Raw genomic sequence first — 18327 nt, 5'->3', positions numbered from 1 at the left:
AGTCCTGATCAGCTGGACCCCAGCAGCAAGCTAACGTACCAGTCAGAGCATCTGCCCCCTGGTGGTCAGTGCACGTCATAGCGGTTGAGCAGCTTTAGCATATCATTAGCATATTACGCTTTGATTGATTGAACGGACGAGCAGACACTTAGCATATTAGCTTTTTTATATAGGATTTTATAATTCCATTTAGCCTATTTCTCCCCTGTGCATATAAGTTACAAGTTTTGCTTGAAGGATACTCCCATACTTCCATTGCAGACCTTTTCTGAAATTCAGAACCATTAGACATGTGGTTTGAGGAAGATAGCTTTTTATTAAGCCTGTTTAGCCCTAGACAGTTGGTAGAACCCAGTGGTAGGATTGAGAGGGTGCTAGAGTCTTTCAGAGCTGTACAATGCAAAAATGGGTTTTACCTCAAGAATATAAGTTATCATAAATATGTATTTTTGCTTGACTTTTTTACTGCAGTCTAATATCGATATAAAAATATTTTTTTTAGAATGTGAAACACAGAAAATATGCAAGGTGGAAGGCAACATATATCCATAATTGTTTAAAGAATGGAGAGACTCCTCAAGCAGGGCCTGTTGGAATTGATGATGATAATGGTATGTATTTATTTCTCTATGTAAAATGATTTAGTAGAATCATAATTTTTCAGTATTATCTGAAGTTTTCTGAAGGAACCATATAATTGTTTCTCCCATCTGGTCCAAAATTCATGAAAATTGGTTATAAAATCATAAATTTGGGACAGTGAGAGATTAGAACCAAACTGTTCTAGTGTCTAAAAAGTTTTTTAAAATATATAGTATTTAATTTAGTATTTACTAATTCTGTTTTTATTTGAAACTTTATTAAGCACATACACCTTTAAATTTTTTGTTGTTGTTGTTAACTGCCTAACCTTTTTACCATTATGAAACATCCTGTTTTACCTCTGTTAATATTCCTTGTCATGATTTTTATGTTGTCTATTATTGAAAGTAGTACTTCAGCTTCTATCTGCCTGGTATTTATGTGGTATATCTATTTTCATCCTCCTATTTTAAACATATATGAGTCTTAAAGCATATAGGTGTTGTTGTGTGTGTTTTTTTCCAGTCTGACAGCATCAATCTTTAAAATAGTGTTTAGTACATTTACATTTAATATAATAATTGCTTAGCTAGATTTTAAGCCATTTGTTTTTTGTTTGTCCCATCTGTTTCTATTCCCCCTTATAGTTTTCTTTTCTCTGGTGAGTTTTTCCTCTTTCATTCATTATGACTATATTTTTCTCTGATAAAGTACCTGGTATTAAGTCATTTTCTGTTAATATCAATATCTGGGTCATTCTGGGTTATTTTTCTATAGACTTTCTGGTGACTCTGGTCATACTTTTCTCACCCCATATTTGTATTCCTTTTCATTGTTGATAAATAAACAAATTTGTAGTTCCTCTGCATTCTGTAATCTTCCTCTGTGAAGTCTTGATTATTGTTTATAACAAGCAGTTAACTTGCCTGAACTCAAATGCTGCCTCTCTTTCTTTCATCTTTAAGGCTGTTGCTTTCTTCAAGGCCCACTAGAGTCTTCTCCCAGTGTACATGCATATTTTAGTGCCATATAGACATTTAGTTGGGATTCATATACACATTTAAGGCTCACTTTTCTGTAGTACTTCCCTTTGTACAGACTGTTTAGTACCCTCAGGTGAAAAGCCACAAAAAAGTAGTTCTTACCTGGTGAGATTTCCTCTTCCAAGGTCCATCATCACTCGAGTTTCTACCAGATTTTGGTCACTCTTCAGTGCCTTTAAACAGCAGAGCTGTGTTCCTTCCCAGAATATGTAAATGTTGGACTTCTCTTCACAAGTGGAGTTGTCTACACAAGTCTCTCTTTTTTTTTTTAAAAATATATATATTTTATTGATTTTTTACAGAGAGGAAGGGAGAGGGATAGAGAATTAGAAACATCGATGACAGAGAAACATTAATCAGCTGCCTCCTGCACACCTGCTACTGGGGATGTGCCCGCAACCAAGGTACATGCCCTTGACCGGAATCGAACCTGGGACCTTTCAGGCCACAGGCAGACGCTGTATCCACTGAGCCAAACCGGTCAGGGCAACACAAGTCTCTTATTACTTCTTTCATTATAGATAGATGAATGTGAAATTTTATTTCTTTGTTTTTATTGATTAACTTAATAATTTGGACAACAAACACACAGTCAATTAATAGATAAAAAACAATTGCTATTAAGTAAAAAGGGCAGCTGAAAGAAAATAGAGTTCTTATTGGGTAGCATAAATGTGACATGTTTTGCTGAAAATGTCACTTTTTTTATAAGTTTAAAGAGTGGGTTTAAAGGAAGTTTATTTTCAGGAAAAATATACTATATGCAAAGATTTTATAGAATTGGAATTAGAATTAAAAGAAGTAATCATATTGCCAGGAATAACTTAGAAACTATTTAAAACTATTATTTTTAAAGATAGAGCCTGCTTATCATCAGCATTAAATAAAATTGTATTTGAAGGTCTGCCATGCCTGTATAGCAAAATAAGAATATTAAACATTTTTATTTCAAAATACCTAGTTTAACATTGCACATATTTTCTATAATAGATGTTGAAGAAAATGAAGATGTTGGAGCCACCTCCCTGCCCACTCAGCCACCTCAGCCATCATCTTCAACTTATGACCCCAGCAATATGCCTTCGAGCAACTATTCTGGAATACAGATTCCTCCCGGTGCACATGCCCCAGCAAATACACCAGCAGAAGTGCCTCACAGCACAGGTAGAAAATGAAACTCAAAAGTTTGGAACTCACTCTTCTTTCATAAATAAGACCTGCACTTATATCTGTGCTACATAATGGTAGTCATCAAGCATGATAAGATCTTTTAATTCCATTTTGACCTACAAAAAAAAGCATTAAATTCTTTTTATTGAAATTTTTTAATATTAGTTATGTTTTTAGTTTTACAAGAATGACAGAACTTTTAAATGTATTGATTGATTACATTGACTTTATATTTTATTAATAAGAATAGCTTCTATGCTTTTATGTGTGTTGCTGATTTCTTTTTCTTACCCCTCTTTTTCCCCTTTAATGTTGTAAGAATAGCACTGAGGTGAGGGGGGTTTTTTATAGTATGTGTCAATCAGCATCCCACTATGATAGCAAGAGTCCATTTTTCCTGTCTTATTTCCTTAGGACCCTGCTCTGCCTTCAACATGGGTTATTGATAAAGGAGAGGCATAGAATCTGAGTAGCAGTGGAATCACAGACTAGTAAAAGGAGAGAGGCTTTGGGTTACTTTTTTTTTTTTTTTTAGGATTACAAAAATGTGACTAAAAACAAGGAAGGGAAGTGATATCTACTATCTTGGAATAATTTAGGACTGTATGTCTATTTTCATAGAAAAACAGTCTGACAAAACTAGCCTCCAATAAGTTAATATGCGTAGATAAAGATATTTTTATAAGTTGCAAAGAGATACTCTTCTATATGTATGTATTATTAATATGGCATCAACCCTACTTCCAAACAGAAAGTTATTTAAAACCATAGTTTAAATCTTTAACTTATTTTAATTTTTAATAAAAGTTGTTCTTAAAGTTTTACTTTTATTTCAGCATAAGGATAATCTGTGGTAGTAAACTCTACAAATATTTCAAAGCATTTAATTGATAAAATGAGAGTCATCATTTAAGTCCTGATTTCTACCATTTCTGTTATGTAGAACACCACTACTTCATTGACTTTCAGTTGTCAGCCTCAGTTTATCTACAAATCTACACTAATAAAAGAGAAACATGCAAATTGACCATATCTCTGCTATGCCCACAAGCCACGCGCACCAGCCAGTCAGGAGTGAGTATGCAAATTAACCCAATCAAGATGGCTGAAGCCACGGAGCTAGCAGGAGACTTGGGTTTCCCCATCCTTCAGGGGAGGGCAGTTAGGGGCAAACAGGCTGGCAGGAGAGCAGTTAGGCATCAATCAGGCTGGCAGCGGAGTGGTTAGGGGGTGCCAGCCTGATCACCCCCTAATCACTCCGCTGCCAGCCAAGCTTCCCGCCTGCTCTGGCTGGCCCTGGCCTCCGCTCAAGGCTACAAAATTTCAATTATACAAGATAAATAAATCCCAACAAAAATGGCGGCAGCCACGGAGCTGGAGAGAGCAGGAGGCTTGGGTTGCCCCAGGTGATGGAGGAAGCCAAGCTTCCTGGCCTGCCCTGGCCTCGGCTCAAGGCTACAAAGTTTCAATTACAGAAGATAAATAAATCCCAGATACCAGGGCCTCCACTTGGGTCGCCGAGGGGCGTGTCCAGCCTGCAAATCACCACAGGCCCCTCGCCCAGGCCGCCCCATGGCCCAAGGGAACCCCCCACCCTGATCCTGGACACTCTTTAGGGCAAACCAGCCGGCCCCCACCCATGCACCAGGCCTCTCTCCTATCTAATAAAAGAGTAATATGGCTGAAACCGGTTTGGCTCAGTGGATAGAGCATCGGCCTGCGGACTCAAGGGTCCCAGGTTCGATTCTGGTCAAGGGCACGTATGTTGGTTGTGGGCACATCCCCAGTAGGAGGTGTGCAGGAGGCAGCTGATTGATGTTTCTCTCTCATCGATGTTTCTAATTCTCTATCCCTCTTCCTTCCTCTCTGTAAAAAATCAATAAAATATATTTTTTTAAAAAGAGAGAGAGTAATATGCAAATTGACTGTCAATCCAACACACAAGATGGCTGCCCCCGTGGTTAAAGATGGCTGTCCCCATGTGGACACAAGATGGTCGCCACAAGATGGCCAGCAGGGGAGGGCTGTTGGGGGGGACCCAGGCCTGCAGGGGAGAGCAGTTATGGGTGACCAGGCCTTCAGGGGAGGGCAGTTAGGAGCAAACAGGCTGGCAGGGGAGCAGTTAGGCATCAATCAGGCTGGCAGAGGAGTGGTTAGGGGGTGATCAGGGTGGCAGGCAGAAGCACTTAGGGGCAATCAAGAAGGCAGGCAGGTGAGCAGTTGGGAGCCAGTAGTCCTAGATTGTGAGAGGGATGTCCCAGATTGTAGAGGGTGCAGTCTGGGCTGAGGGACACCCCCCCACTCCACCCCCGTTCACGAATTTCGTGTGCCAGGCCTCTAGTCTATATATATAAAAGCCTAAGTGACTGTTATAACTGGTGGACCAGAACAACCAGAACGACTGGTTGGCCAGTTGCTGTGATGCACACTGACCACCAGGGGGCAGACACTCAATGCAGGAGCTGCCCCCTGGTGGTCAGTGCGCTCCCACAGCCAATCTCCTGCAGCCCTTCCCTCTGGCCGCCTGGCCCCATCAGACCCTGGTGCTAAACCATTCGTAGAGACCTGCTTCTGGGTCAGGGTTTCCTACGTAGCAGAGCAGCTCCCTCACTGCGATCTATTTAAAGTCAGTCCTCGACACAAGGGTTTGTCTCACATCCTCTCCCTTCCCCCGGGAATGCCCACCCGCTGCGGTGTTGGCTTGAGACGAGGGAACGAGGAGGGGGGGAGACAGGGAACCGCGTGGTGGCAGGGTGCTGACAGTGGCATCGGTGTCCATTCCTTCCTTGCCCGGCCTGGCAACCATCACCCCTCTCTCGACCCCACCAGGGCCTTCAGGGCCCGGGCTGGGACAGGGAACCAGGGGTAGGTGGCGGCGAATGCGACCCCTTTTTCATGGGGGCTGAGGGCCGGCTCTCTCCTTGGGAACAGCAGCCAACCTCCCGCGGTCCCTCCCCCCCGCCCCCACCAGTCAACCTCCCACAGTCCCCCACCCCCACCCCGTGCACAAATTCGTGCACCGGGCTTCTAGTATTGATAATAATTTTTAACAGTATAAATGAAAGGAATAATTTTAACAATGATCTCTTTTGTGTCATCATTCTGTGTATTTTACCTTGTCCTGCCTTTTCACTGCTTTATTATCTGTGCAATAATATTAATAGGCAAAGCAATTTGAATTAGTTTGTAAGTAAAATTTTATAGAGCACTGTTTTAAATATTTAATCTTTTAGAATTATTGATAATTTCTCTAGAAAATGTAAGCAAAACCAGCTATTTTAGGCATATTAGTCGTAGATGAATACTGTCTGAATTATACTACTAAATTTAAACACTAATCAAGAGCTGCAGACACAAGCAGCCCTGTAGAAGAGTGAAATGAAAATAAATGCATTTTGGAGTCAAATAGTATTGGTTATTAGTTTCTTCCCCTTGCTAAACCACGAACTCAACTATTATTTACCTTCTTTTGACGAAGGTTTTTCCTCTTTCTAAAATGAAATTAATTATATTTCTCATGGTTTTAATTTTTAAAGGAGAAAAAGAATAAAAATTGACTAGTACTATGCCTAACACAAACTCAGTATTCAGCAAATTAGCTTCCTTTCTTTTTTTTTCTATTCCTTCCTATTTCTATGCCAAAGAAAGACAGGATATTTAATAGCAAGTTAATGAACACTTAAAATCATTTTGTGAATCAAAGGAAATGTCACTTTTGGGGATAGGATATGACCTTAAAAAGATTGCCTACGGGGTATTGCTTTAGACAATATAATATATCTTAGGGCTGAGTAGAGGTATAGCCATACATACATATTTATTTGTAGACATCCTATATGTACATATGCAAGGGAACATACACTTCCAATAAAAGGGTTCTGTCAGGTTGAACCATATGAAATTGCTATTTTTGTTCAACAAAAGTGATAGAATATTGGTAGGTTCATATGTTCAAACTAACAGACAATATCTCCTGCTTAGAATATGCATCACATAAAGATAGATATTAGGAGGTAATCTTCTATTAGGAATAAGGTCCTATCTTTTTACTGTATACACTCTCATAGGCTTAGCATTTATATAATTACAACTGTCTTACAAATCTACTCTTACAGAAACTGTATTAGATATTGTTGTCCTTATTTTACTAAGAGTAAACAAATTAACCAGTTATCTCAAAAATTAAAATACAAACATACTTAGTAAGTAGAGAACTAGAGTTTGAACCCAAGTCATTCTGATTTTGTGTTTTTGGAGCCTTACTTTTTTATCCCTTCCTCTAAGGAGCTAATATTCTATCAAATATAAACCTACTTTTCTGATATATATTTACTCTTAAGATTGATTTGAGATGTTGGAATCTTCTCTTTGCTGGAGGAATTTTTTTCTATTATATTTAAAACAGTTTTTTTAATCCGTTATAGTTGCCTAATAGAAACTGAAATAAAATTTTTAGTTTATAAATATAGCAGATGTTTCCCCTCTTACTCGCTTTAAGAATGATTTACTTTCTCCCATATAAAGGTCCAGGATGCACTTTTATCAAAGGGAAATCCTTAAGATAGCTGAAAAGAATAGTATGTGCTAATATAGTTTTTAGTTCTTCCACAAGAAAGTAATGGGTACAACGAGAGCAGGGATAGTGATTGTTTAAAGAGGACATGTGTTTGCTTTTGGGCTTTAATCACTGTAATAGCAGATATGGGCAATACAGTGTACTGTTTTCTTCCTTTTGAAACATCACTTTTTACAGTTGGTAAATATAGAGGAAGATCTCAGTGAAAAATCTAGATTAAGTCACAATTTTATAATTAATACCAGCCTTTAAATTATAAATGCAGCTCACCTCATATATAGATCAAAAACTTAGTTCTTTTATTGTAATTCTTCTAAATGTCAGCAGTACTGCATTTGAGTTCTTCTATACAGTTTTCAAAGTTGTTTATATTCTGGCCTAATCATTTGTATCAATGCTATTTTCCATGATTATACTGAAGTTTTATTCAACCCAGTCCTCCTGTCTTTCCTCTACTTAGTGTTCCTCATAGATAGCATGTCTTTCTGCCTATTTGTCTGCTGCTCCAAATGCTACATTTCAGCGTTCTGTTTAATTACACTTTTTGGACAGTCTTCTCTAATTTTCTAACCAACACCCATTTTTCTCACACCGTTTATACAACAAGTTAATACTTAATTAGAAATCTTGTGATCTTGAATTTTTTAATGTGTATTAATTAATCCCACCTAATAGGATATGCAGCCATCTACTTAAAAATTAACCCAGTTACTTTTTAATACTTCTTTTTTGTTAAATAATAGAAAGCCATTTTCAACATCCCCCAGGAATGTTCACTCTCACACACATATTATAGTCTAGGGGCCTGCAACCCATTTGTGAATTGACAAATGATACCTTTCCAAATCAGAAAAAAAGGGAAAAATGCTAGATTTGGGCATCTCAAAAAAATAATAAACATAAATTAAAAAACAATTTTTTACTAATTTGACTGTTATTTATGCACTTGTATTGAGCCAGGATGCTAGGCTCCATGGCAACATTCTACAGTGGTTGCCAAGAGGACAGGCCTTGGCTCATGTGTGTCAAGACAGACAAGATGCAGCATCTTCTGACTGCTGTATGAGGCATGTTGAGCAGCCTGTGTTGTCGGTTCAAGTCCTAATTGAATGACTGACCAGAAGTCCTTAATAAAATGCAAACTACCTATTTTTAAAATATTACTCAAATAAAATTTTACTACATACCTACATTTTCTCCCCGTCTGTTTTGTTCTTGTAAAGTAATATTGCCTAAGTAATATTTTCATGAATTAATAGTTCCAAAGGTGTAAAATGAAATTAATTTGCCCTAAATCAAAATTAAATGAGATAACATAGTACATATTTAAGCAATTTTTCTTTTGGGTTGGTAATGAGAAGGTGCTTCAAAGTCAAAACTTAGATCTGAATACTATTTTAAATTTTAAGTCAACCTTTTTAAAACCATCATGCTAGAACTTTCATTGGCTATGTTTTTGTTTTCCTAGAAACTTCCTAGTTATTTTCTTCCTTCGATTTTCTCCTTTTTATTACATTGTCTTTCCCATTTGATACTTACTACAAATTGCCTATTCAAATTTAATCTGTTAGCTTGGGGAAATGAATCCTGTTTTCTGTTGAGTGTATTGATTTAGAGTAATCAACTTTTTTCTTCATTTGCTTGCTTGCTAATTGTATCATGTAAGTCCCTCTGGGAAGTTTTAACAATTTGTGTTAATATTTTAGGTGATTAGTAACCTTCAACTCTATTATATTACTTAGCATTAATCAAGAATGCTACTGCCCAGCCAGTATGGCTTAGTGGTTGAGCATTGACCTATGAACCAGGAGGTCACAGTTTGATTCCCAGTTAGGGCACATGCCCGAGTTTCAGGCTCTATCCCCAGTAGGCGGTGTGCAGAAGGTAGTCAATCAGTGATTGTCTCTCTTCTTTGATGTTTCTCTCTATCTCTCTCTCCTTTCCACTGTGAAATCAATAAAAATAGTATTTTTAAAACGATGATATTCTTTATATAACCAATAAGCAATTAGTTTTAACTTCCCATTAGAACTTTTTATGACTGTTATATTCAGTGAGTAACTAGCATTCTTTTTTTAAAATCATATTTTTATTGATTTCAGAGAGGGAAAGAGAGAGATAGAAACATCCAGTGATGATATAGAATCATTAATTGGCTGCCTCTTGCATGCCCCCTACTAATGATCAAGCCCTGATCAGAATCGAACTGTGACCTCCTGCTTCATAGGTTGACTCTCAACCACTGAGCTACCCCAGCTGGGCAAAAATATCATTTAAAAACATGTTAACTGGAAAATTTGGAAAGTATAATCTTTATTTCATGCAGAGTGGTGAAATGGGATTTACCCTGTAAGGTCAATTAAATCATAATTACATCACACCTTGTCCCCAAATTACTTAATTGACTAAGAAATTAAAAGGTAGGAAGGGTTCTATTACTTCTACAGATATTTGGTTAGCTATAATTGAGAAGCAAATTAAGCATTAGATATGACAAACTACGTAATAGGAAATGTGTAACCAATACTGTGTATGTAAACACTCAAAATGTATTTTCCTGCATATTTTCTACACCTGCCTCCAACATCAAATAACTTTATCAATTTAGAATTCATTAAGGTTTCAAGTAAGTAAAGTGATGCAATTCTTCCATAATCCTTTAAGTGCTTTCCTACTAGGTAATTAAGAGGTATGAAACTTTAATACCCATTTGTGGTTTTCTGATTTGCAGGTGTAACAAGTAATACTCTTCAACCTACTCCACAAACTATTCCGGCCATTGATCCTGCACTTTTCAATACAGGTTCCCAGGGTAAGTCAGCTGAGTGCTTTATAAGTTATAATGTATCTTTTGTTTTGGGGTATTGTTTTGTAATTTTATCTTAGGAGTGTCCAGGTAATTTGAAACACATTTCTTTGAGTGCCACGTTCACTAGATTCTACAGTGAATCAAGATTGTTTCATATTATCAAAAATACCTAAATCTCAAGGCATTTTTTTAATTTTTATAGTTCCTTTTTTTTATTACTGTATATATAGTGGCACAAACATGTGGCCAAAGATATCATGGAAGCTAAGATTAGTTTAGTTCAAGATTGCCATATGTTGCCCTGGCCGGGTGGCTTGGTTGGAGCATCATCCTGTACACCAAAAGGTTGTGGGTTCGATTTCTGATCAGGGCACATATGTGGTTAGAGGTTTGATCCCAGGTCTGGGCAGGTATTCGAGGCAACCAATCATTGTTTCTCTCACATCAATGTTTCTCTCTCTCTCTCTCTCTCTCTCTCTCTCTCTCTCTCTCTTCTCTCTCTCTCTCTCCTACCCTCCCTGTCTCTCCCTCTCCCTCTCCCCCTCCCACTCCCTTCTTCTCGCTCTAAAAGTCAATCAAAACATATCCTCAGGCGAGATTAAAATTTTTTTTAAAAGATTGCCATGTGTTATGATTATGATATTTCTCATCTGTACTGAGTGATCAGATTATCTAGGATGAGAAACTAATTGAAAATAAAAATCTCTGAGGATAATTATTTTGATTGGATTTTCTTAATAGGCTAGGTGATTTGTTTGTTGATTTTTTAAAATTTTATTTTATTGTTTCAAGTATTACAAATAGTACATATGTCTCCTTTTTTTCCCCCATTGATCTCCCCCGGCCTCCCCTACCCCCCGGCACATGCCTTCACTGTTTGTTGATTTTAATCTTTGCTACTTATCCAACTTTTCTGTTGTTTCCCCCCCAGTCCATGGTGGTGTTTTTGTTTTGTTTTATTACAATAGTTTCTTTTTATTTATTTATGTATATATAATTTATCATTATTGTTGAAAGTATTATAGATGTCCCTTTTTCTCCATTGACTCCCTCCACTCAGCTCCCACCCCTCCACCACATCATTGTCTGTCCATGGGTTGGTTATACATATATGCACCTTCCCTCTGAAATTTATCATGTTTCTTTTGGTCTTTCTCATTCAGTTATCATCATATGTCTGATGGGATTTAGTCCTCTTTATTTAGAATGAAAGCCTTGCTCTACTATTTTTAATTTTGTTACTGAGTTTGAGTTTGTGTTTACCCTGATACTATGTCTGCAGGTGTTTCCCACGTGATTTTTTGATTCTCCTAGTGTGAATGGAAACTGGCCAATAAGCTACCTGCCTCTAAGTTGTGGAACTAGAAGAGCTTTATTTAGAAGCGCGATGGGAGGGGGTGACACATCTACCATGCTGATGTCATTATGAACATAACATGGATTGATTACATTGTGTTCCTCTAATTCTGCATTCATTTGGTTTACTAGTATGATAGCAAAAATATTTATTTATAGTTGGTTCAGAATTTAATGAAAGTTAGGGGACATGAGAGTTTGGAGCACAGTGCACTCTCTACTGAAGGTAATGGTGTCTCCAAACACCAAAGACTATGTTGGTGACTATACATGTAAATAGATGCAAAAATATTTTAAAGATTGATAAGCTGTAATGTTAATGAAAACAGGGAATGACTTTTACATGCTGTTGGTGGGACTATAAATTGGTAAAGCTTTTCTCATTAGCATTATGTCAGTATCAGAATGGCAAATATAATTTTTTGGCCTGGCTATTATACTTTTAAGAATCTATTTTTAAAATATTCTTAGACATAGGCATAAAATGTATTTACAGAGATATTTATGTCAGCATCATTTATAGTAATAGAAAATAATCTTAAGTGTTTATTAATGGAAAAGTAGTCAATTATGATCTATACTAACGAATACTGTGCACATATTAAAAAAGGATGTGATTGGGGTCACATCATCAGTCACATTCTTTTTTTTAATATGTGCACACCCAAGTGCCCATCAGTAGATGAGTGAATAAAAAAGCTGTGGTACATTTACACAATGGAATACTATGCCGTAAAAAGGAAGAAAATTTTACCCTTTGTGACAGCATGGATGGTCTTGGAGAACATTATGCTGTGAAATAAGCCAGTCAGAGAAAGAAAAGTAACATATGATTTCACTAAATGTGTGGAATTTCACAGAAAAAAAACTGAACTACCAAGCAAAATAGTGATGGACTCAGAGAGAGCAGGCAGACAGCTCTAATGGGGAGGGGAGGATGGAGTGTGGAGGGGTTGAGCAAAAAAAAAAGAAGAAAAAAGAACTTAAGGACATGAACAACAGTGTGGTTGATTGTGGGGAGGGAGTGGGTGGAGGTGGAAGAGGGCATAGAAAGGATAAATGGTGATGGAAAAATAAATAAGAATGTGATGACTCTCATGTGAAAAGATCTAGACACAGTAAGTAAAAAATCAGGTTGCAGAACATTATATAGTATGGTCCTGTTTAGGAAACAACAAAAAAAAAGTTTGAAACAAAACTATATCCTCCTATGTGTATATATGTGTTTAAATGCATAGGAAAAGCCTAGAGAAGTCACAAAAATAAATAATGGTTTCATATCCACTATATCTACCATCACTATCACTTCTAGTACTTTTAATACCCCCTTCCTGTTACATTTTTCTCTTTAATGTTTAGTACTTCTTACCTTTTAATACAAACATAATATGTGTGCATTAGTATTAATATATTTTAAATGTTTTTGTAATGAATTTTTTACTATCTCTGGAGAAGAGAATGGAATTGGAAAGGGTATTTGAGGCTCAGTATTTACCTTTTTTACTTTGTGTACCTCTCTCTAGATAGTATTAGAATATGAATAACAACTTAAAAAACTTTTTGAGAATAGAATATCTAAACGGCATTTGCATAGTTCCTGATGTAATGAAACTCTACCTCTAATCATTGCTACTGTTGTTGCCATTAACAAGTGTCATGTTTTGGCAGTGCCTGGATAGGAGGTAAGGTTACAGTATTATGCTTTACAGTTACCTCCAAGATTTACTGCAGGTCAGATGGCTCCCCTCCGGTTCTGCCTGTGCATCCATTGAGTAAGGGAATAATAGAGTATATTAGGATCAAATAAATTATCCAAGGTTCTTGACATGAATTTCTAGAACTACCTGGTTAAATAGAAAAGAAAAGAATCTCTAAAGACTCATTTTGGAAATATTTACAATTAAGTTTTATTCCTTGGAAACTTGATAGTTCAGCCTTGGAAATGGTTGCTTATGCCAACTGAGCATGCAGGGATTTCTCTTTATACCGAATAATGTTGCCTTTGATTCAGTGCTGACCGAGGCTCTCTTTCCACTCTAATGGAGAACTTGATGGATAGCTCTAGCTGTCTTCTGTGTCTGCTCTTGTCCTGCCCTGTGAAGGAGAATCAGGTCTGTGGTTCAGACAGTCTTGTCTGAAGCCATCAGGAACCTAAAAGCACATATTTCAGAAAAGAGATATTATGTTAAACAACCTCTCTAATCCTTTAAACACCTTCTAGGCCCACAATATTCTCTCTGTCTGGTTCTGATTATGGGTTCTGGCAAATTTTAATGATAGGAAAAAAACAACTTTTATTTTGGTACATTAAGCAGTATTTACTATTTTTCATATAAAATCAAATAAAATGAAATTGAACTGTTTTTCCTCCCTATGTCTTTTCCACTTCCTCTATTTAGGTTTTAAATGCTAATTTAGAAGAGTCATAATTAAGAAACAGACTTTATTTTTATTTAGAATTTTAATTAAAATGTTTTATTTTAATGACTTACATATTATTTTTTTTTAATATAGGAAAGCCTAAACTGTTACGAAATACCAGAAGTAACTATTTGAAATGGCTTAATAAGTTATTTATAATTCTGATTGTTGAAAATAAATTACATATCTAAGTCTATAACTTATATTTTGTATCTAAATCATAAGTTGGTTGTTATCTAATTATTTTTTTGAGTTACAAATTTGTCATACATATCTATTATATTTGTTACATATATATAATTATATTTTAAAATACTTTCATTTATATTTTATAAATATTGAAATATTTATTTTATAAGAAAAGTCAGTATTTTGTATATTAAAATAGTTTTATCATTGGTAGATAAGTTTAGTTTATAAACCTAAAATAGTAACTGAATTCTTGCCACTATACACATTTTATCTGATTAATAAATAAGTGATATGTCAGCAAAACAGTGCTAAAGCTAATGCTGTAAAAATAAGATTAGTCCTGAGCATTAGGGCTTTCTTCCAGGAAATCCGGTAAATTCTGGGCGGATGCCTTATATTTTTAAAGATTGCCCTGAGATAGGAGCTTAGGATATTAAAACACAAAATGAGTAGAGTTATAGTAAACTTAAGTTTTAAAGATGTCTCACTTACCACTTACTTAGAAAGTATGTATATCTTAGTTACTAGAGTCTTTTAATATATGTTGAAAAGCCATTAAAGAATCTGGTAGGTATTTTCAAGCAAAAAATACAAAGTGAGGCATGCCTGACTAAATTATCTAAGGATCTGCAGGATAATTATTATTTAGGATTAATGGGTAACAAAATATATTATGTTTGTTATAGTCTGCCCCTAGCCTTCTGATCAGTTCTCCTAGAATCCTCAAAATTTCTAAGGAAAGGGGTATTCATTTCAAAAGACAAAATACAAAGTATTTAATTTTATCTTTAGAAGTATATATTCAGGTATATTCAAATCCTAGATTGAATGACATGTGTTTAGTATGGTTTGTTACCCAAATTATTAGATTGGGCTCTACACATATCAACCACTTGCTGAGAAAATACATCTTGGAGAAATAAATTATAAGGGTGCTTTACATGCTAAATTGTGTAATTTAATTATATAAAACTTAATTAAACCTTAGAGGTTTTTGTATGGGTGGCACAAAAAGATAAATTTTTGTTTATATTTAAAGGAGTTAAACAACTTATATAAAATCTTCACATAAAGTTTGTTATTCCTTTCTTTTTAAATTGAGGGTTAGATTTCCAGTTCAAATGAGGGTTGAATGGTTTAGTCTGTGTGTATTGTTCCATGAAAAGAGAGGCAGAGTGATTCTAGCATAAACACCAAACCTACTACCCTTGTTTCACAGAGTATAATTTTTTATAATTAATTTTCCAAAATATAAAGAATTCTAGTTTATTACTTCTGAAAGGAAAACCTTGCTCAAGTAAGTTATTATGTATTGGTATATATGTGCTTTATATTAGTAATAAAAAATAATAGCATGAAAAATTTATTTAAAAACAACTGGGATTGAAAAATCCTTTATGTTTTTCCATAACCTCTAATATTTTCTATAATCTTGAATTTAAGCTTTTTCCTAGCCTGAACAGAACACTTTATATTCTTATAAATATCTTAATTATTCTTTTCTTCTAGGGGATATCTGTCTAACACCCGAGGACTTTGCTAGAGCTCAGAAATACTGCAAATATGCTGGCAGTGCTTTGCAATACGAAGATGTCAGCACTGCTGTGCAGAATCTGCAGAAGGCCCTCAAGTTACTGACTACAGGCAGAGAATAAAGCCTTTGTACAGCAGATCCATGCATTTTGGCTTACAGAACTAACAGTCCATTAGCCTCTATCTTCCACCTATCAGGAGCACAGTTTTAAGGAAGACTTCAGTTCCATTGACTATAACAATGAAATCTGTGTCTATGTATCAGATTCCTGTAGAAGCATTCATCAGCGGCCTCAACCAGTTTTTATTGCCCATTTAGTGGATCCAGTAATCTCTGGGTGTATCGGGCTGATGTTAAAAATGCCCATTGAACTCTGCATCAAAAAGTGAAAATACAGTTCTAAAAAATTTATTGGGAATAAGCTTTGTACCTTAATTTACATGATTTAAAAAATATTTTAATTTATAATTTGAACAAACAGAGCATAGTACTTTGCTATAAAATTTTAATTTTAATAAAGATGGCCAGAACATTCCAGATTAGAAATGATGCTTTTTGTTTTCCTCAAAACTTATAAAACAAGTATGAACATCCTAAACCGTTAGATTAATCTGAAAGAGATTATGTTCAAAATTCAATTTATATTCATGTTATAACTACATTAAAAGTTTAAATTTTCATGGAAAAGAAGATAAGGAGGTAGAATCACTTTTAGACTTAAGAAGGATGTTGGTTTCCCAACTGCTTTTCCTTATCCTTTGAAGCTTACGGTGAATTGGTATTTGCTTCATAGGCAGCTTGACTGCATGTATTAGAGAATGAAAAAACAGTTTTAGTAATGCCTGGAAACCTGGTGCTTTAAGTTAGGATTCTCCTCTGCTGCTATGGAATGGTTCTCTATAGTGTATAGCTATGAATGATGCAGAAGTTTATAAGAAATTAGATTCTCAGTTGTTATGTTTATAAGTTTTATGGGGAATTTTGGACTTAATGTGTCACCTGCATTTGTGCTGTGTAAAAAATAAATGCAAGGATTCTTTTCACTAGTTCAATTTACTACAGAGCCAAATGTCTGTTTTAATTTGCATGCTAGAATTGTCATTTTTAAGTCATTATTTTTAGTTACAGGAATATGATATTTCTGTAGTAAGACACAATTTTCTTTAAAAGAGAGAGATAAATTTGGTAAATTTATCTGTAATGTATCTGGTCCATTTATTCCACTAAGATTGAAATACTTTAACATATGGGTCAGCAAACTATGGTCCATGGCTTGGCCACCTGTTGTTCAAATAAAGTTTTATTGAATCAAAACCGTACCCATTCATTTGTTTTATCTGTGGTTGCTTTCCACAACTGCAGAATTGTATTTCCTACAAGTCTAAAATATTTACTATTTGGCCCCCTAAGATAAAGTTTGCTGACTCCTGATCTCATGGTCTATCAGAAAGAAAATGAATTATTAACTCCTAATCATTTGTGTCTTTTAGTTTTCCTTTGCATCAGTGTAATGCTGTGGTATAGGTTTGATAGAATGAGGATTCAGACAGAATAAACTGTTCTAAATTATTGAAAAAACAAGTCCCAAATAACATGCCTCCTGATTAATGTTCATATCTTTCACAAATAAAGTCCTACAGCATTTTGTAGGATTCAACATTTACATCTAGAAATCCAGTGCCCTGATATACTTCTTTAGAACTTTATTGCAGTAGAAAAGTGGTTATAATGATTATTAGTGCTTTAAAGAGGTAAAATTTTTAATTCACATCTTAACATGTCTGGACACAAGAAAAAAAGACAAAACTGTCACCTCTTATTTCACACTCTATTTTGTTGTTCCCAGTTGGGAGAAGGAGGGAAGAAGACAGTGTGGGAACCCTGGAACCTCCTGATAAGTGCGCCATGGTCTGACAGCCCTTATCTGTAAGATGGAAGCAATACCACCAGACACCTCAGAGTTTGTTCTGAGAGCTGAATGAGAGAGTATACATCAGGTAGTCAGCACATAGTAGCAATCTACAAATGTTCATTGTTAACAATGTTATATTATCAATTGTTAATAATAATTTATTTCCTGAATTTCAGGAGATCCCAGTTGTCTCTGGTCTATTGCTTTCTTTTATGGAGGATTAAATTATAAAGATGTTTTAACTGTACTTCTTCCTATAAAATCTAAGACGAAGTTAGAAATTTACTGATATAACACTAGGATGGCAATTTTCAGTTAGTCATTCAACATGTATTTATTGAGCAGCTACTTTGTGCCTGATAATTGTCTTTTGCGTAAAGAAATTGCTGAAAACGAGGAACAAAAAACTGCCTCATAGACTATATTTGAATTAGAGGTAACAAAATAAATAAAACTATATAATGTATTCAACCAGTGGTTTTCAAAGGGTAATTGTTCGAAATGCAAATCTCAGTTTCTACCTGCCCCCAGTCCCACCCTATCAGAAACTCTTAAGGGTGGGGCCTACCTTTTTGAGTTTTAAGAAACAGAAGAGATCAACCAATAAACTATGCATATATGCATAACGCATGGACTTGGACAATGGGCTTGGGGAGGATGGGAGCAGGCTGAAAGAGGTTAATGGGGAAAAAAGGAGGACCTATGTAATACTTTCAACAATAAAAATTTAAA

The 18327-nt window shown here is 35.6% G+C and overlaps 1 protein-coding gene across 4 annotated transcripts in view; it reads left to right on the top strand.

Annotated features, from left to right (window-relative positions):
* VTA1 (vesicle trafficking 1) overlaps positions 1 to 17783 on the top strand; it is a 48765-nt gene extending 30982 nt beyond the window's left edge. For all 4 annotated transcript variants that reach the window (XM_008161830.3, XM_054722061.1, XM_054722062.1 and 1 more), the window contains 4 exons: positions 503 to 611; positions 2616 to 2789; positions 10103 to 10183; positions 15659 to 17783. In XM_008161830.3, coding sequence (XP_008160052.2) covers positions 503 to 611; positions 2616 to 2789; positions 10103 to 10183; positions 15659 to 15804 — 510 coding nt within the window. In that variant the 3' untranslated portion in view covers positions 15805 to 17783. The remainder of the gene's footprint in view (positions 1 to 502; positions 612 to 2615; positions 2790 to 10102; positions 10184 to 15658) is intronic.
* The last annotated feature ends 544 nt before the right edge of the window (positions 17784 to 18327 follow it).

This window comes from Eptesicus fuscus, chromosome 10, assembly GCF_027574615.1.
Source record: "Eptesicus fuscus isolate TK198812 chromosome 10, DD_ASM_mEF_20220401, whole genome shotgun sequence".
NCBI classification, from domain to species: domain Eukaryota; kingdom Metazoa; phylum Chordata; class Mammalia; order Chiroptera; family Vespertilionidae; genus Eptesicus; species Eptesicus fuscus.
This window is presented reverse-complemented; position numbering and strand designations above follow the sequence as displayed.